At 44.5% G+C, this 20,472-nt stretch overlaps 1 protein-coding gene across 3 annotated transcripts in view; it reads right to left on the bottom strand.

Annotated features, from left to right (window-relative positions):
- The window catches only part of LOC105490282 (M-phase phosphoprotein 8), a 37,434-nt gene that overhangs the window by 2,493 nt on the left and 14,469 nt on the right, over positions 1-20,472 (bottom strand). For 2 of the 3 annotated variants that reach the window (XM_071081574.1, XM_011755749.3), the window contains exons 3-12: positions 18,277-19,125; positions 16,627-16,726; positions 14,896-15,153; positions 12,737-12,862; positions 12,568-12,656; positions 9,623-9,763; positions 7,663-7,749; positions 4,367-4,521; positions 2,428-2,582; positions 235-362 (exon numbers count right to left, since the gene is read on the bottom strand). In XM_071081574.1, coding sequence (XP_070937675.1) covers positions 235-362; positions 2,428-2,582; positions 4,367-4,521; positions 7,663-7,749; positions 9,623-9,763; positions 12,568-12,656; positions 12,737-12,862; positions 14,896-15,153; positions 16,627-16,726; positions 18,277-19,125 — 2,088 coding nt within the window. The remainder of the gene's footprint in view (positions 1-234; positions 363-2,427; positions 2,583-4,366; positions 4,522-7,662; positions 7,750-9,622; positions 9,764-12,567; positions 12,657-12,736; positions 12,863-14,895; positions 15,154-16,626; positions 16,727-18,276; positions 19,126-20,472) is intronic. The other variant, XM_071081575.1, reaches the window with a different exon arrangement.

The raw sequence follows: 20,472 nt of genomic DNA, 5'->3' as shown, positions 1-20,472 counted from the left end.
GAACAATGCTAGCCCTAAGACAGTATGGTAAGCACAATTTAAGGCAAAAAAACAAACAGGAAAAATTCCTACTGAGAAAATTTAGGATAATTACGGATATTGCCTCATTCCCAACCACTATTATTGGATTATTTTCTGAATGATTATATTAAGACACAGGAATTTAAAATGAAGTCACCTATGCTTTTGATTAGAAGAATTTACTTTTCAATAGTGAAATACAGAGTATCTTACCAGAAAAACAGGAAGTTGAAATTTATCATTCAGAACTACAGCTTGTACACTACATGGTCCACAGAGCCGAGCAATAACTTCTTTACCCAAAAAGTTTGCATGGAAGATAAACAGCAGGATGCCAGAGCCTGAAAATGGGAGATGTGTGTGAATTACTTCAAATGCAACCTTCAGCCCCCAGAGAGAGGAACACTCAACGCCAGATGGAAGCAGGCCCCTGAGCTGGACCTGGTCAGACAGGCATCACCCACTCCGCCTGGAGGCTCAGAGGAGGTTGGCCCTCTCAAAGCTTGTGTCACCTGGCATTTTTCAACCCACAGAACTCTTTTTACCTTTTGCCCAAGTAATCTCTACTGACAGTTCCTGGAAAAGACTTAAGTATGATTTTCTACACTGAAGTTATTAAACTGGTATTTTAAACATGACTGCTGAATGTGCACATGTCCCAGGGACATTCCTGTGGTGGGCTCCTTTGGGTGTGGGTCTGAGTGGTTTTCCATTTTCTTCCACATACCCTTTTGCCCCTTCCAATTTTTCTGATTAATACATACCCAAAATTGGCCAGGCATGGTGGCTCATGTCTGTAATCCCAGCACTTTGCGAGGCAGAGGCGGGCAGATCACTTGAGGCCAGGAGTTCAAGACCAGCCTGGCCAACATAGTGAAACCCCCGTCTCTACTAAGAATACAAAAATTGGTTGGGTGTGGTGGCGGGCACCTGTAATTCCAGCTACTCAAGAGGTTGAGGCAGGAAAATTGCTTGAACCCGGGAGGTGGAGGTTGCAGTGAGCCGAGATCGCACCACTGCACTCCAGCCTGGGGAACAGTGTGAGATTCCTTCTCAAAAAAAAAAAAAAAAAAAAAAAAAAAAAAGCTGGTGGATGCAGACATTATACAAATGCTGAGAAAACTGCAAGTCCAGCAGTTGTAGCTGTCAGTGGGTACTCAGGTTCACCAGGGCCAGCTCAGGGCATCGCTCGCTGGCGCTCACACCTGGCAATGCAGATGGTCCACCTAAATAATCAAAACTATAAATTATTGAACAGGCACGGTGGCTCACGCCTGTAATCCCAGCACTTTGGGAGGCTGAGGCAGGCAGATCACTTGAGGTCAGGAATTTGAGTCCAGCCTGGCCAACATGACCCCATCTCTACTAAAAATACAAAAATTGGCTGGGCGTGGCAGTGGGCGACTGTAGTTCCAGCTACTCCAGAGGCTGAGGCAGAAGAATCACTTGAACCCAGAAGGCAGAGGTTGCAATGAGCCAAGATGATGCCACTGCACTGCAGCCTGGGTGACACAGGGAGACTCCCTCTCAAAACAGCAGCAACAACAAAACCTGATAAATTATGATTCCACAATGTCAAGTTCTCTCAACACTAAGATACTACAAATGGCTCTTTCAGGGGCAGGGCTATATGTTCTTAAATATGTTTTCCAGGAATGAATACTAAATTGTGTTATAAGTATGAACTTGCAATAAAATAAAATATGATTTAGAATTTATTTGAAAAAGAATGAACTGGAATAAACTGGTAAATATCGACAACCAACAACAGAGTATTAGTCAGTGCTAAACAGAAACGCACTATCAAGACATGGAAGGAATCTGGGATGCCTACTGCTAAATGAAAGAGGCCACTTAACAAAACGGGGAACGGGTTTCTAAGCAAAAAAAGCCAGAGCCCAGCTGCCTCCCCTCGGCAGACGTGCTGCCTGCACATCTGCCTGGCACCGCGTGTAGAGAGGGCCAGCCACAGTCATGCCTGGAGAGGGGCTGGAGCAGAGGCTAGAGAGGGAAGTGGCTTCTCCATCTCTTCCACCCGGCTTTACTACAGGGCAAGACTATTTTTTCTTTTTCAAGAAGGGCAAAGACTTTACAAACAACACAATTCAGGGAAAAAACATTCCAGGCTCAGAATCTTCATAACTCAGACACTGAATTTTAGTAAAACTCACTGAGCACCAGTGTGATTAGGAAGCCCTAACTTCAGTGCTCTAAACGGGGGTTAAAACAGGGATGGGGTGTCAGCCGGTGTCTCTTCAGAGTAGCTCTGCTGTTAACTGGTTTGCAGAATTATTACACATAACGGAATTTCCTTAAAGTTTGTTCAAAGAACGGATTCTGTCTAACAATCTGTTACTATCGTGTCACGTTTCACACAGGAAAGTGTGAAGGGAGGCACAGGCTTACCTTCTGGTATGTTCTGTGGGGGTTTGTAATTGAAATCTGTTGAAAAATCTGGCCCCTCACAGAGTCGATGACATGCGATTGGAAACACTGGTTCCAGCAGAGCAAGGCGAGCTTCGAAGTAATCCTTTATTGTCTCTTCTGCTACTCTTGAAAGTCTAAGAAAAAAGAGTAGTACACGTTGTTAACATTAATGTAGAAAAGAACCACAAGCCTGTCGAAAACCAGTGAGGCCTTCCCAGGCCAACCTTCCAAAAAAGAGCTGCAGCTCTGCCTGCCTCCTTCCCAGCTCGACTTCCACCCGGCGGCACCCGACAACCTGTGTGTCTGTCTGGTCCATCTCAGTGGAACTGAAGTTCTAAGAGGGCAAGTCTCTTCCCCCACTGCCGTTTCCATCTCCCCAGTCTTTAGAACAGTGCCTGGCACAAAGTCTATGCTTGATACATAGTTGTCTAATGAATCAGTGGAAAATCAGAAAGGGGAAGCCCTCAGTCCTGGGCAAATCAGGAAAGTGGGTCACTCTACTTCCTGGATCTATGCAGACACCCCGTGTGACCAGAGGAGTCGGGACTGCAGCCATCAGCAGCACCGCGTGCAACAGGCGCAGTCCCAGAGGCCCACCCGAGACCTGTGACATAAACGCCGCCTTGAGTTCGCTACTGTCTGGTATGTGCGAGTTTGTGATGTGTGTTGCCAAAAGAGTTCTGAAGTGATAGAAATACTAAATTGTGTTGTAAGTATGAACTTGCAATAAAATAAAATATGATTTAGAATTTATTTGAAAAAGAATGAACTGGAATAAACTGGTAAATACTGACAAGCAACAACAGAATATTAGTCAGTGCTAAACAGAAACGCCGTATCAAGACATGGAAGGAATCTGGGATGCCTACTGCTAAACGAAAGAGGCCAACCTGAAAAGGCCAAATAATGTGTGATTCCAACTGTTCTGGAAAGGGCAAAATATGAAGGCAGTAAAATTACTGGTGGTTGTCGGGGGCTGGGGGAGGGAGGGATGAAGAGGTGGAAAACAGGCTTATTCTGGCAGTGAAACTATTCTGTGTGACACTGTGATGAGGGACGGATGCATGATGTCTCTGTCCAGATCCACAGAATGTGTCACACTACGAGTGAGCCCTGATGTCAGTGCTGCGCTCCGGGGATTACGCGATGTCCCTGTAGGTTCCTCGGCTGTAGTAGTGTGCCGTGGTGGGCGACTGGGATCTCGACAGTTGGGGAGGATGGCGGTGGGGAGGCTTGGAAATCTGTACCTTCCACTCAACTTTGCTGTGCTTAAAAGTGTTGCAAAAAATAAGGTCTATTAAAAAGAAAGACGAACGTTTAAAGTTTCTTTTTTTTGGTGGGGGTACAGAGTCTTGCTCTGTCACCCGGGCTGCAGTGCAATGGTGTGATCTTGGTTCACTGCAACCTCTGCCTCCCGGGTTCAAGCAATTCTCCTGCCTCAGCCTCCTGAGTAGCTGGGATTACAGGTGCCCGCCACCACGCCTGGCTAATTTTTTTTTTTTAGTAGAGACAGGGTTTCACCATGTTGGCCAGGCTGGTCTCAAACTCCTGACCTCAGGTGATCCACCCGCCTCGGCCTTCCAAAGTACTAGGATTACAAGCGTGAGCCACTGTGTCCGGCCAAGTTTAAATGTTTTTAAGAAAACCTTTGCTAACCAAATTAAGAGCATACTTAATATTTAAGGAAAATACTCCCAGATAGGCCAGTGTTAAGTTTGAAATTTTCTGAGTTAAATAACTTGCAGAAAAATAATTCATATGCCATTTATTAAATCTGTGATTTACTGGAAACAAAACCATCAGGACTTGTGCTGGATGTTTTTCTGAGCAGTTACGCAGAGGCCGCTCCAATGATAATGTGTCCACACGAACAGCGTATGATATGGGACTCAACACGGCACAGTCACTTGCCACTTACGTCTCTAAATGGCTCTTCAGCAAGTCGTACACAAGCACGTTGTTAGACTGCTTCGCGAAGTGCAGGGCACTGTTCTGGTGCTTTGACAAAATGTTGCAGTCAGCTCCACATTCAATCACAAGTCGTACAATGTCTGAATTTCCTCTTTTGCAGGCCTGCGTCAGGTGAAAAGGAGGAACAATTACTCAGCTGTAACCTGTGGTAACTCCCCATGGGTGCTGGTCCCTTCTCCATACATGCCTGGGCTCTGTGAAGAGGGCACAGGCCACGTTGCTTAAATGCAAGTGGGGAGTATCTTTGACTCAGGGGCCAACACAGAAATCTGTGTGCTACGTTCAGGTTAATTTCTTCAGTGAGTTTTCAGGAAATGGGCAACTTCAAAAAGGATGCTTCAGTCCCAAGACAGAACAGACACCAGGCCCTGCCTCTGCTGCCCTCTGTCCATGCGATGCTGTCTCTGCGAGCCAGCCCCTCGGCAGAGGCACCGAGATACACAAGCCTGGCCCTCACTATAGACAGCTTTGTCTCGGGAATCTCAAAAACACCTCTCAGGACCACAAAATAACCTCAAAATGTCCCCAGCTGCTGCTTTAAAGGAGATGACCCAAGCACAGATAGGAATCTGAATTTGCAAACCTACGGTGCAGCTGTGGCACAGACCGTTTCCTTGTCTGTCACTCACTAGCCACGTGACTGCAGATAAGTCCCGTAATTATTCTGAGTCTCCCGTTTCCATTTGTGAAAAGCGGATGGGGTCCCTGTGCCGCCCCCTACCCTGTGAGGCAGATGCTGGGGCAGCAGCGTCACTGTACAGAGTGGCCTCCAGGAGCAGCGGCGCTCCACCACACTACCCGTCCACCACGATGCCCGTCCACCCTCTGCCCATCCGCCACGCTACCCGTCCACCACACTGCCCGTCCGCCACGCTACCTGTCTACCCGCCCACCACGCTGCCCGCCCGCCACACTGCCCGGACAATGGTGTCAGCCAGCGCTTCCAGCAGGGGCAGCTCTGCCGTCAGATCAGCGGAGCCTGGGCAATGCCTGAGACCTTTCGGGTCACGCCGGGTGTCCACTGCAGAGGTGAGGGACACCATCCAGGACAGGCTCGGGACAGACCGAGTGGCCCACACTGCAGCCACGGGGAGGGTGAGGCCCTGCTGGGACCGACAGAGCCTGCAGCGACAGGTGAGGGCAGTCCCCCTGCACCTGCCCACTCTGGTAAAGGACCCATGTTCTACACTTTCTCCTCCGATGAAAGGGTTTTAATTTCTGAAAATCACTATGTTTATATCTTCTCATTCTAAAACTCAAACTTCAACATGCTAAATCCTGAAAGCAATTAAAATACAGCTTTTCAGGAACAAATACTTAAATAAACCTCATGGCAGATAAAGGCAGTCTATTGAATTCAGACCCAGTGAAGTAAGTGCCACGTGTCCTCTCAGGGAAGAAACGCCACGTCCTCCCCGACCCACTCCAGAGCCCTCTCCCCTCCGCACCCCACTCCCAGCTCAACACAGGCACCTCGGCACGGCTTCAGCCCTGAGGTGCTGACCCGGGGCTCCCACTTGCCTTCTGCCTGGTGCTGGGGGAGGCGCTGCCAGCCTGAGGACCACTTCCTCCTCTGCTTCTCCCCACGCAGCTTCTTTCCTTCTACGGCCCTTTTCTCCTTTCCACTTCCCCATGGATGACCCTACTCTCAACCTATGGCTACAGTCACTGTCGCAGAGCTGGACAGCAGCAAACCTGAATCTCCAGCCCACACCCTCTCCTGAGCCTAGATTCCCCAGTGAAATGTGCAGAGGTGACATCTACACGACCCAATACCCAACTCCCTCCATCTGTGCCACCTGGGCCCCCAACTTAGGAAATGGGGTGACCAGGCGTCCCCTCCAGTTACCAAGCTCTGTGAATGGTACCTCTTACCAAGTGGCCAGCTCACCCACTCCATCCCTCCTGCCATGACCCAGGTACAGACTTCTGTTATTTCACATAACCTGGAGACACAACAAGTCTGCAAACTATCCTCCTCCCAATCTATGCCCCTTCTGTACTACGAAGCATTAAAACACACAAATGAAAACCCTCTAATCTGATTCTACCCTTCTTCAGCTTTAACCTTGCTGTGGCTCCCCAGGGCCCTCTGGACGAACTCCCTAAGGCTTCGCATGAGCAGGCTTCTGTGCCCGCCCACCTCTCTCATGCTCTAGATGCATCTGCATGGCTGCAGTTCAGGGTGCACCGGGTCATCTGTCACCAAGATGATGCTTTGAGAGGCCACCACTGCTCCACATGAGACAACCACAGTCCTAGCTACTCGGGAGGCTGAGGTGAGAGGCACTTGAGCTCGGGAAGCCGAGGCTGCAGTGAGTCATGATGGCGCCACTGTACTCCAGCCTGGGCAACAGGAGGAGACTGTTTATGGGCCTCGTGCGGCAGGAGGACAAGAGACAGGTGGTCCGGGCCATCAGAAGACGGTTCACGGTGAGACTGGATGCCAGGTGCCCTGCAGACCCAGGGCCTGGCTGTGCTCTTTTGCTTACTGGGGACAGAGGCTGGAATGGGCGCTGTGGGCAGGCTCCTGCTGGGCTCAATGGCTTACATGGAGCCAAGCATCCCAGGGAGGAAAGAGGACAGGTGCCCACAGGGAGCTGAGCTGGCCACTGCTGGCTGGGTGTCTGGACCTGCTATATCCTAATAGCATCCTGGGCCAGGAACCCACAATTGCTGCAGAGGAACCAACCAGACCGTGTAGTGTCCCCTAAGACAAATGCCAAACGGTCGACCTTTCTTTCAAAACCTGTCTGCAAACCACGTTCCGGAACACAGGAACAAGCCCGAGGCGACAAATTCACCAACATCAAATGAGGAACACAGAGTGCACGAGGAGCTCCGTCCCACGCCCAAGCCTGCTCCTTCCAGGCCGGCAGCCTCCCTGCTGCTCCAGCTGCAGCCAGAGTGCTCCCTCCCTGCTGACTTGACTGCCATTTAGGATACAGTGTGGCACCTGCCTCATCCACCCTACAGATTGCCAGGGTCCCCAAGGCCCAGCTCGGAGCACTTCCCTGTGACCTCATGGCTCTCTGTGCTGTTCTGATCACACCACTGCCCGCTCTGAGCTCACTGCTGCCCTGCCAGCCCGCTTCTCCTCCTCCCCTGCAAGTGGCTGGACTCCAGGACTGTCTTGGTACCCACTCTGTTATCAGGCCCCAGCACAGCGCCGGGCAGTGGCAGATGCTAACACAAGCACCTGCCAAGGTACTGAAGAAGGAACAACCCACAGGAGGGATTTACCTTCATCAGTGCGGTCTCACCATTGCTCTGCTGGACGTTGACAAAAGCTCCCGCTTCCAAAAGAATAGCCACTGTTGTTAAAAAGTTCTATGAAAAGAAAAACAAGCAAATTTAATTCCCCAAATTATTTAAAAGACAGTTTTCAGACATTTTGAAATTCTTTTTTTTTTTTTTTTTTTTGAGACGGAGTCTCGCTGTGTCTCCCAGGCTGGAGTGCAGTGGCGTGATCTCGGCTCACTGCAAGCTCCGCCTCCCGGGTTCACGCCATTCTCCGGCCTCAGCCTCCCAAGTAGCTGAGACTACAGGCGCCCGCCACCACGCCCGGCTAGTTTTTTTGTATTTTTAGTAGAGACGGGGTTTCACCATGTTAGCCAGGATAGTCTCGATCTCCTGACCTCGTGATCCACCTGCCTCGGCCTCCCAAAGTGCTGGGATTACAGGCTTGAGCCACCGCGCCCGGCCGAAATTCTTAAGTCATCAGGAAAAATACCCAGCAGGTTCTATCACATGTGGTTGTGGGTCACACACAGCCTTGCTGTGGGGCCGCGGGGGTGAGCCCTGCCCCACAGAGGCCCAGATTTCGCCACTCACTGTGCTGCCAGCAACTGCTACCTAAACGGAACCGCTAGCTCCAACCTAAGAACCTCTACATATAAATCCTTTAAAAAGATAATATATGGGAACATTTCAATTAAATTATTAACCAAAAGGAATACTAATACCATTCGAAAAAATTTTAAATTATTTAAGATGAAAATTAATATTAGGACTTTAATCAAGTATTTTAATATAAATTACTTCTAACGAGATAAATTACATTTTGAAATGTGATTACAGTGCACTACTGATGATAAATCCATTCATTACATGTCACAGATCAACTGAAACATGAAGTTAAAAAGTTCCTCCAGCTGGGGGCGGCGGCTCATGCCTGTAATCCCAGCACTTCAACCGAGGCGGGAGGATTCCTTGAGCCCAGGCTGGGCAACACAGTGAGACCATGTCTCTACAAACATTTTTAAAACTAGCCAGGTGTGGTGGTACACACGGGCCCAGCGACTCGGGAGGCTGAGGCAGGAGGACTGCTTGAGACCAGGAGTTCCCAGCCACAGTGAGTTATGATGGTGCCATTGCACTCCCCTCTGTGCCACAGATGGAGACCTTATTTCTAAAACGAATTTTTTAAAAAGCTATGGGACCATGTGATGGCTGAGCACGGTGGCTCACACCTATAATCCCAGCACTTAGGGAGGCCAAGGCAGGAGAATCGCGAGGGCAGGAAATCAAGACTATCCTGGCTAACATGGAGAAACCCTGTCTCTACTAAAAATACAAAAAACTAGCCGGGTGTGGTGGCGGCGCCTGTAGTCCCAGCTACTCAGGAGGCTGAGGCAGGAGAATGGCGTGAACCCGGGAGGCGGAGCTTGCAGTGAGCCGAGATCCCGCCACTCACTCCCGCGGCCTGGGCCACAGAGCGAGACTCCGTCTCAAAAAAAGGAAAGTGTTATTTCATAATATAATATGACAATAATAAAATACTATTAGAAAGTAGAACTGGAGCAGAGGAGGCGCAGAGGCTCACTCCTGTAATACTAGCAATTTGGGAGGCCAAGGCGGGTGGGTCACTTGAGGTCAGGAGTTCGAAACCAGCCTGGCCAATATGGCAACACTGTCTCTACTAAAAATACAAATATTAGCTGGGCGTGGTGGTGGGCACCTATAATCCCAGCTACTAGGGAGGCTGAAGCAGGAGAACTGCTGGAACCCGGGGGGCAGAGGTTGCAGTGAGCTGAGATCGTGCCACTGCACTCCAGCCTGGGGGACAGAGCAAGATTCTGTCTTTAAAAAAAAAAAAAAAGCTATGTGGCCGTGTGATTGCTGTATTTCACTACCAAAGAGGTCCTCTCAGTCCATCGGCAGGAATGAAAGCTCTGAAACGGATGCACGAGAAGCCACAAACCTTCTCTGCGGCATGAATGAGGGCGGTGGTCCCGTTTTTCTGCCGACCGTTCACTTTCGCGCCTTTTGTTATGAGGAGTCGCAGGAGGTCGTCCTGCCCTCCCGCGGCGGCAAGCATCACCAGTGTCATTCCACTGGAATCCTGTGTTGGTTTTGTTAAATAAAAAACGTGTTAATCTTTAGAACAATTTCAGAACCAAGTCTTCTCACTTGAGATGTTTCAATGTGATATCACTAACGGGCATTGATTTAGGCATCTACTTAGGATTTTCGCTAAAATATCCCAACCATTATAAACTAGTAGCTTTTAGAATATTTTTTCACATATCCCAACCATCATAAACTAGTAGCTTTTAGAATATTTTTTCACATATAAATGTTTGCATAAAATTTTACGCTTTCCTCTATAGGCCTACCTCGTTTCACTGAGCTTTGCTTTACCGAGCTTCACAGGGACTGTGTTTTTTACAAATTGAAGGTCTGTGGCAACCCTGCTACAGGCACGTTTATTCACACCAGTACCCCACAGCATGTGCCCATTTTGTGGTGGTGTGTCAGCCATTTTTAGCAATAAAGTGTTGTAAATTAAGATATATAGTTTTTTTAAAAGATGTAATGCTATTCACAGACTACAGTAAACTACTACTGTAGTTTACTACAGTAAACCTAACTTTTATTTTTTTTATTTTATTTTTTCTTTTTTTGAGGCAGAGTCTCGCTCTGTCACCCAGGCTGGAGTGCAGTGGCGCGATCTCGGCTCACTGCAAGCTCCGCCTCCCGGGTTCCCGCCATTCTCCTGCCTCAGCCTCCCGAGTAGCTGGGACTACAGGCGCCGCCACCACGCCCGGCTAATTTTTTTTTTGTATTTTTAGTGGAGACGGGGTTTCATTGTGTTAGCCAGGATGGTCTCGATCTCCTGACCTCGTGATCCGCCCGTCTCGGCCTCCCAAAGTGCTGGGATTACAGGCTTGAGCCACCGCGCCCGGCCAACCTAACTTTTATATGCACGAGGAAACCAACAAATTTGTGTGACTCGCTTTATTCCAACAGTCTGGAACCAAACCCACAATATCTCCAAGGAATGCTTGAATTTTTTTTTTGTTGGTGGTGGTTTTCTTTCTTTCTTTTTTATTGAGACAGGGTGTTGTTATGTCAGCCCAGGCTGGTCTCAAACTCCTGGGCGCCTGCCTCAGCCTCGAGTAGCTGAGATTACAGGTGCACGCCACCACGCCCAGCTCTCATTTTTGTATCTTCTTTGATTTTGTTTTGTGTATGAAATCCTAAAGGTACATGAAAAGTTTGTACCATATAAAATGAACAGTGACTTTCTGGGGGGCATATGATCAAATTTTCTACCTAGAAAATCCAAAACAAGGCCGGGCGCGGTGGCTCAAGCCTGTAATCCCAGCACTTTGGGAGGCCGAGACGGGCGGATCACGAGATCAGGAGATCGAGACCATCCTGGCTAATATGATGAAACCCCGTCTCTACTAAAAATACAAAAAATTAGCCAGGCGAGGTGGCGGCGCCTGTAGTCCCAGCTACTCGGGAGGCTGAGGCAGGAGAATGGCGTAAACCCGGGAGGCGGAGCTTGCAGTGAGCTGAGATCCGGCCACTGCACTCCAGCCTGGGTGACAAAGCGAGACTCCGTCTCAAAAAAAAAAAAAAAAAAGAAAAAGATAATCCAAAACAAGTAACTTAAAAACTAGAAGAGAATTTCATTAAATGACTGGAGTCACACATACATATGTGTACAAAGACATCCATAGCTTTACCATTGACAAGCAACCAGTTAGAAAACAAAATGTAAATGAAAAAAGACTAATGACCATAATAAAACATAAAACATACAGGCATACATCTAGAAGAAACGTGCAATGTCTATATGAATGAAAAACCCATAGAACTTTGCTTAAGGGTATAAATGAAGAGCTGAGTGATTAGAATTACCATGTTCCTGGACAGAAGATGCAAAATGTAAATAAAAATGCCAATTCTCAATCTATATTATTTCATGCAATTTTAATCAAAATCCCAATAATTTTGTGAATTGTAATCCCAAAGGATTAAACCTAAAAAATCCACAGCGAAGCTAAAAAACTAAAGAAGAAAATATGAAAATATTTTCTAAGCAAGACAAGATACCCAAAAGCCATAAATGTAAAAGATCGACAGATACAATTGCCTAAAAATAAAAATCTTCAAGCAATACAAGACTCAAAACACAAAACCTAAAATCTAGGGAGAAAGGGTCAATATACTTCCATTAAAAAATCCATACGTATCAGTATGAAACACGCCAGCTACAACAGAGAGATGGACAGTTGTTGGAAATGGGGCAACCATCAAAGAAACACAAATGGCCATAGGAAAATGGTCTCACTCTATGCTCTCGGAATGGCAGAGGGTAAAACCACATACAAAACAGGTAGCCATAACTAAACCAAACCAAACCATCACTTTTGGGGGGGTAAGGGGGTTGGAATTAAAGGGACTATAATTGTACATTTATAGGGTTCTGCAATTTTTTAATTTTACAAAGTGAACGTGCATTACTTTTTTTTTTTTTTTTGAGACAGAGTCTTGCTCTGTTGCCCAGGCTGGGGTGCAGTGGTACGATCTCAACTTACCACAGCCATGACCTCCCAGGCTCAGGTGATCCTCCCACCTCAGCCGCCCAAGTAACTGGGACCAAAGGCATATACCACCATGTCCAGCTAATTTTTGTATTTTTTGTAGAGTTGGGGTTTCACCATGGAGCCCAGGCTGGTCTCCAATTCCTGGGCTCAAGCAATCCTCCTGCCTCGGCCTCCCAAAGTGCTGGGATTATAAGTGTGTGCCACCACACCCAGTCTTTTGTAATTAAAATAAATCAAAAATTAATTTGAATTCTTTCAAGAGTTACTTTCCATTTTCCTTTCATGAGATTTTTCAAAGACATATTACCTCTTGGTCCAGGTTATATTCTTCATTTGAATTAAGTGCAACTTTTACAGTAATATAATCCCCATTTTTTACAGCATCCCTTAACACATCTAAAATGAAAGGAAAGATAAGTTAGATTTTATAAATCTAGATTTGTGAAAGGGATTTCAATATTTCCAAAACCACTCACTACTTGGAATTGCATCTGCTGCAGCAAAATTCTCATCTTTCCCATCAAGGTGCTTTTGGAAATCTTCTAACTTCATCCATTCCAACTGCAGGTCCATGCCCAGACTCAGAATCTGCTGCCTGCCATCTGGAACACACAATGGCCTTCTTAACATACATTTGTCTTAAGTATAAAAAACTCACAATGTTATGAAATTTGTGGTGTCTTAATCAAAGCTCTATGTATACTTTTCACACAAGTCACTGTATAATGGGGTCTTTTAATTGATAAAATCCCCGACTTTCTTTGGGAAGTAATGTGAACGATTCACACTGAGAAGCCATGGTACTCCGAAGGCATGAAGATAAATAGGTAACCTGTCATTGTAAAATAGCGAAGGAGGAATTTTAAGACTAAGTAGCTCAAAGGAAGGAGGGATCAGGGATCTGGTAAGAGGAAATACAATCCTAATGTGACTTTTCTCCCTTACACCATTCTTCTTGGACATACGCTGCTTCCCATCATGTACAGATAAAGCTGTTCTCGTGTGTGAGCTACCCCAGCATGTGAGTCAAAGGCACTGCTTATGGATCCTTCCAGATTCACTCGGGCCCCTACATCTGGAAGCCTTCTGCTCCCACAGTGCCCTGGCCCACACCCAACTCCCTGTGAGGTACTGCTAGAGTCTTCTCCGACAGGACCCACAGGCACGGGAACATCAGGACGTTGTGTTCAGCCTTTATCACCACAGCAATCACAGACTTCAGTGCAGCTCGTCTGGGAGTAATTCACAATGGTTGTTTTACAAGTGAAAAACAGAAATACTTGATGGTAAGAGTTAAAGGATTTTCACCTGAAACCAATTCCTCAAACTATATAGATGACATTAAGCAGATGGCCTTGCCACAGAAATAAAGTCTGTAAAACATATGCAATAAAGAAGAACTTTTCCAAAGCCCTCAACTCAAACTAACACTTCTGGGGGCGCGCCCAAGATGGCCGAATAGGAACAGCTCCAGCCTCCAGCTCCCAGCGTGATCAAGTGGGCTTCATCCCTGGGATGCAAGGCTGGTTCAACATACGCAAATCAATAAACGTAATCCAGCATATAAACAGAACCAAAGACAAAATCCACATGATTATCTCAATAGATGCAGAAAAGGCCTTTGACAAAATTCAACAGCCCTTCATGCTAAAAACTCTCAATAAATTCAGTATTGATGGAATGTATCTCCAAATAATAAGAGCTATTTATGACAAACCGACAGCCAATATCATACTGAATGGGCAAAAACTGGAAGCATTCCCTTTGAAATCTGGCACAAGACAGGGATGCCCTCTCTCACTACTCCTATTCAACATAGTATTGGAAGTTCTGGCTAGGGTAATCAGGCAAGAGAAAGAAATCAAGGGTATTCAGTTAGGAAAAGAAGTCAAATTGTCCCTGTTTGCAGATGACATGATTGTATATTTAGGAAAACCCCATCATCTCAGCCCAAAATCTCCTTAAGCTGATAAGCAACTTCAGCAAAGTCTCAGGATACAAAATCAATGTGCAAAAATCACAAGCATTCTTATACACCAGTAACAGACAGAGAGCCAAATCATGAATGAACTCCCATTCACAATAGCTTCAAAGAGAATAAAATATCTAGTTTTATTAGACTAACCTCTATGGTTTATTAGATCCTAGTTATAAACATGTATGTACACTTTTTAGTACTCCTCCCCACCACTACTGTAGTCTTTATTCTTCTTCTCGACCAGTTCCAATGTCCTCAGGACAGCATTTACAGTATAATCTTATTTAGTGTTATTTGCTACAACATTAAAAGGATAAAATACAAATAAGTTTATATTTGATAATTTCCTGAAAGAAATCTATTAAATAGTAAGATATAAAATGGGGCTGCCAGGTAGGAGTAGGTAAGGTAGAAAATCAGAAATCTTTTAATTCCATACGTGCTGAGAACATTATAGGAACTCAGAAAAATTGTTTGATCCATTGAGAAGTCACAGAATGACCCATCTTCAATATAAAATGTTATTCAGGAGATCCAAATAAACTCTTTACTCCATTATTTTTTTATCTTGAGATCAGAAATATAGACAGAGAAGAGTACAGTAAAATAATACGGTGCACTATCTTGAAAAAATCTGCAAAATGATTCCAGACTCACCCGAATTCTCATCTGCTTGGCACACGCTGTCTGAACCCTCTTGATCACCTTCTGCAGCAATGTATGCCCAAGTGTCCGTTTCGTCTCGGGTGTTCCTCCTCTCTTTAAGTGACTGTTTGTTTTCCTTGGTTTTGTGATCGTCTATGGTTTTAAAATCCAGTGGTATTTCTTCCCTTTTCCGATTATTCTCAGAAACATCATTTTTTTCTTCTGGAGTTAATTTAAATAAATCAAATGCATTTCTGATTTCCTTAAGTGCTAATGAAAAAATTAAAAGATAGTTAAGTATGAGTCACAAATTTGTTACATTCAAAAGACAATCTAAGTTAGTGTTAAAGCAACAAGATATTTTCTTTTTACTAACATCCACCTAGCTTATAAAGCCTGGTCTGATTTACTGTCAAAGCCAAAAAATCGTTTCAGCTGGTCTTTCTACTGGCTGCTCAATATTCAGAAAGGATGTGCAGTGTGAATGGCTGTTAAGCAGATGTTCTGAACTACTCACCTGCAGTTGTGACAAAGGCCTACTGAAGGCGGTGAGTCTCAGTGATCCAAGTCACACCAGCACCTTTCCCACAGCTAAAGACATCAGACTGTCTATAGCTGGATCCTGAGGCTTGCACCAAAATGGTTTCTGGTGGCAAGTGAGGGAAACAGCAGGGTGCCAGAGCACTGCCCATGTACCTGGTAAAACTGTACCTGATGCTACCAGCTTTTAACTAAAGAAAGTGGGAAGAAAACGGGCAGACACTAGACCTGACATTAGAAATAACCCCAAGAAGAGGAGAATTAGGATGAATTCTATTATAAACTCTAGGTACACAGCAGACAGGTTTTGTTATCAGGGAATATTGAAAACTGGACTCTAGTGAGTACCCTTATGAATGGGACAAACAGTCGTTCCATTTAAGGCTATATGTTCACAGTAAAAATGTATCTAAAACTGACATACAAGATACTAGGAGGAAAAAAGGTTAAGAAGGCCAGGTCCAGTTTTACAGCATTTTGAACCTCTAGTTATTGACGAACAGAAGGCATTTAAGATTTTTGTTTTGCTTTGAACAGCAATCTTACAGCCACTTTACGTGTGACCCACTGAAACAAAGCCACTGCTCCTGCCACTTCATTCACCTGCTTCCACTGCCAAAACCAGCCTAGGCTTAGGAAAAACTTACTTTTAATATTACTTCAGTTACATTCAGCTTTCAGTAAGAAAACCCAAGGAAAATCATTCATCTCTTAGAACCACTGTTTGCCAGAAAACATGTGTTCCAAGTACTTTTGCTACATAAACTAAATATTTATCTGCTAGGGTTTATTCAAACACTGTAATGGTGTTTTTTTGTTTGTTTTTAAGAAATATAAAGTATTTGTTCCAATATTGATATATATTATGGATTTTCTATTATGGTCTATCTTGAAGTGATCCAAAATGCATATTCAATATTATATTTTACACAAATGACACAGACTTACTTATAATGAATATATTAAAAGGTGTGTTTTAAAATTTAGCATCTGCTATAAAAAATACATTTATTTTTCTGCCATAACTGATTTTCTGTCTCAGTAATTCTAATCTGATCCCTCATCATATTAAAAAGGAAAAACAAGGTGAAAATAACGAAAAAAAATTATATGAATTTTTACATAATAAATGTAATAAATGTAACTGGTTATTTGTATATCAGACAGCAATGTAAATGGTAAAACGTTAACATTTACACTCACTCTTTAATCCTTTTGGCTCTTTTCTGCCTTTTTCTTCCTTGTCAGAATCGTGCCTTTTCTGATATTTTTCTTTGGATTCAGTTTTTTTGGTCTCTTTGTCCTGAAAATGACATGATATCCAAACAAGAATGGATAAAGAGTTGACGCTGTGTATTTATTTGAGAACCGGAAAATACAGGTTTGTGGCTTCAGGGAACCACCCTTGTGTACTGTGGTACATGTTCACTGATCATTAAATCCTCTTCACACAAAAGAATTTTGCTTCCTCAGTCAACCATATGATAATTCACAAAATACCAAATTCAAAGCCCAACACCAGTTTTCCCACCCTCTTTTAGGAATTTTATTTAAAAAAAAAAAAAGGAGGGCCGGGCGCGGTGGCTCAAGCCTGTAATCCCAGCACTTTGGGAGGCCGAGACGGGCGGATCACGAGGTCAGGAGATCGAGACCATCCTGACTAACACGGTGAAACCCCGTCTCTACTAAAAAAAATACAAAAAACTAGCCGGGCGAGGTGGCAGGCGCCTGTAGTCCCAGCTACTCGGGAGGCTGAGGCAGGAGAATGGCGTGAACCCGGGAGGCGGAGCTTGCAGTGAGCTGAGATCCGGCCACTGCACTCCAGCCTGGGTGACAGCGCGAGACTCCGTCTCAAAAAAAAAAAAAAAAAAGGAAATTCTAAGAAAGTTTTCCACCCACAGTCTTAACCAACCATGACTATTTTACTTCTCCATGTTCCCCCTTCTGGTCCTTGTACTTTTACATGGATAATCTTTTTTAAAATTCATTTTTGTTTACATTACACACATATTTTTATGACTGTGTTCACATTTATGTAGGCTCCTCTTCTCCACTGCATTATCTAAGTTGTTCTATTTCGCTACACTGACCTCATAATATTTCAGTAGTTCTAATGGTCCCCAAGTTGACATATCAATGTTTCCTTAACCATTTCCCCTATGGCTAGAAAGTCAGATTGCTATCCATTTTTCACTAATGAAGATAATTCTGCCATGAATAACTATGTATGCACAGTTTTTCCTTCTTTAAAATGATTTCCTTAAAATAAATTCCCAAAACTGGAAATAATGAATGAAAAAAATGTTCTTTATAGCCCTTGATAAATACTGCATATATAAATACTCTCATAATTTGGAAAATACATCCATTTTGCAAAGCCATATAAAAATAATTTTTATAATGGGACAAATTCTCTATTAAATACGTTTTTATAAGCGTATTTAATTAATTAAATTTAATTAAAATACTTGTTGATGTACTTTGTGTCCTATTATTTAATAGTGGTATACTCAAGACAACAGGGGAAATGACCAAGTAGGATGTGAAAAACCAATAAAATAAGCTGATGAAGCTACAAACCTGAGTATACAATGCTCCATATATCATCTGAGTACCTCTAAAAACCATCCTTACTTGTTCACAAATTAGCCTTTAATTTTCTAGTCATAATCATTCTAAGAGAAACAAACCAGAGACTAAGAGATAAGCTGCGGTGTCCAAAAGCTGGAGGATCTTCATTTATGACCGCCCACAGTCAAACACTTTCTTACAGCTTGGCTGTTGCCCTTTCTTTGCTTGTGAAATGTCTTGACCACTCAACATGGGTTTTCTGCTGCCTTCCGTGGCCCTTACCTCCTCGGCTGAGTCAGTGGACCAGAAACCTCTCTCTTCCCCGCTCAACCTCCAGCCCTTTGGCGTTTGGGCAGACACAGGCATCAGCTTCTCTGACTCTGCAGCACTTCTGCCTCTGTCTTGATTCCTCTGCTTTTTAGGCACAGTTTTCTTCTCTAAGAAAGCGTTCTTGTTCTCTGGCTTCCTGCTCTCTCTAGTGTCCTCAGCCTTTCTCGGGGTCTTCTTCTTCCTCCTGCCTCTGACATCGGTATCCTCCTCAGCACTCATGGCGCTGTCTAGCGGCTTCTCAAAGCCGTGCTCCAGCCCTGTGTCCTGCCCTGCTCTCTCTCTTGCAGTTTTAGTGTTTTGTTTCTCTTCTCTGCTGTCGGAATGTAGCCCTTCACTGTCATCCTCTGGAAAGGCAGAATCATTAAGTACACTTGATTCAGATTCCACCTGGGATTCGACACATTTTTCTTTTTTTGTTTTTCTATTTTCTTTGGGATCTTCTCTTGTTTTCGTCTTTAAATCTCTTATTTCACCCTTTTTAACTTTCTTTAATTCCTTTGTTTCTTTTACTTCATCTTTTTTAGGCTTTTTGGACTCCTTTAGTTCTTCTTTGGCTTCAGAAATTCTTTTCTTTGTCCTTAAATCAAAAACTAAACTTTCCAAGGAGCTCTCCAGGTCTGATTTGGACTTGTCTTTTAGCTTCCCGGCCTTTGCTTTTTTCTTTTTCAGATCATCTGGGCTCTTCTCTTCTCTCTGCCTTAATTTTTTCTTTTTCTTCTTTGGTGAAGTATCTTCTTTTGTCTCACTTTGCTGATCGCTATCAGAGTTCGCCTCAAATATGTCGTTATTTAAGGACAGTCTCTAGAAAATACAAAAAAGATTAAAATATTCATAAACATATTGATTTTAAAGGTTTTGAAAAGTAGTACTAATGAAATTTGGTAAGAATATATTTTGTTCCAAGCAGAATCTCAACTTCTTAAACCTGCTTACGTAAGCTGAAATCGTACGCTGCCTCTATCTCTGACTTAGCAAACAGGTCTTGGCAGTGAGGGCAAGTGTGAGTTTAGAAGGCAGGAGCGCACAGAAACACAGTGCTGCTGAGTGCCCAGCCCAAAGCAGGAGTGAGTGGACGCAGGTATGGTGGGCTGTAAATGATCTGAACTTCAACATTTCCAAAACCACCAAGAAAGTAATTTTTACAGACTTTCTTGGCTGCCAATAAAGTAGTTACCAATGCAAATACGAAACGTTTTCTAAGACCCTGGATCCCGGAATGTCCTTAAACTTGCTCCTACATTTGACAGTTATGTACAGAACAAGCAAGACTGCACACAAATCTTACTTCCCAAATTCATGTGTTATCTGAAATATTGCTTATGAAAAAATATTTTCCTATATTAAAATTGAAAAAAAGAAACTTAAGAATAAAGTACTTGTATAGACACAAAAACACTATGCAAAGTATTTTCAGTTCCCATTTCCCAAAACCACCGTATCCTAAATGACTTGGGGGTAGAGAGAAGGGATGGAAACGATAGCTTTTGTTTGTTTGTTTGTTTTACAAGACAGAGTCTCATTCTGTCGCCCAGGCTGGAGTGCAGTGACTTACTGCAACCCCTGCCTCCTGGGTCCTGGGTTCAAGCAATTCTCCTGCCTCAGCTTCATGAGTAGCTGGGATTACAGGCATGCGCCACCATGGCCTGCTAATTTTTGTATTTTTAGTAGAGACAGGGTTTCACCATGTTGGCCAGGCTGGTCTTGAACCCCTGACCTCAAATGATCCTGTCTTGGCCTCCCAAAGTGCTGGGATTACAGGGGTGAGCCACAGCATCTGACCAGATATACTTTAAAAATGTCTTCCCTACACTGCCTAAGAAATGGATGCCACCAAGGTTAACGAGTGGGAATATGGTGGCACTGACTTAACCTTTCCAATCTCCCTGAATCACCTCATAAAAAACAAGACAAGTAGGATAGCAAAACAAAACTCCCCGCAGACAGCTTTTGGTTTCGGTGAGTCCGAAGTCCATACCACGCAAGCCTTACCAAAACTAAAACAGTGGTAAGGCCCATGTGGTGTGGATGGTCACGCAGGGGAAGCGAAGGCAACAATCTGGAAAAGCCCAGGCGGGTCCTGCCTGAGAGAGCAGCTGCGGGGTGGGGCCTCATGCGCACTGGGCAAGGCAGGGGAGAAGGGGAGAGGTG

Source organism: Macaca nemestrina, chromosome 16 (assembly GCF_043159975.1).
Source record: "Macaca nemestrina isolate mMacNem1 chromosome 16, mMacNem.hap1, whole genome shotgun sequence".
In the NCBI taxonomy this organism is placed as follows: Eukaryota; Metazoa; Chordata; class Mammalia; order Primates; family Cercopithecidae; genus Macaca; species Macaca nemestrina.
Note: the sequence above shows the minus strand (reverse complement) of the source record. Positions and strands in the feature narration are given on the sequence as shown.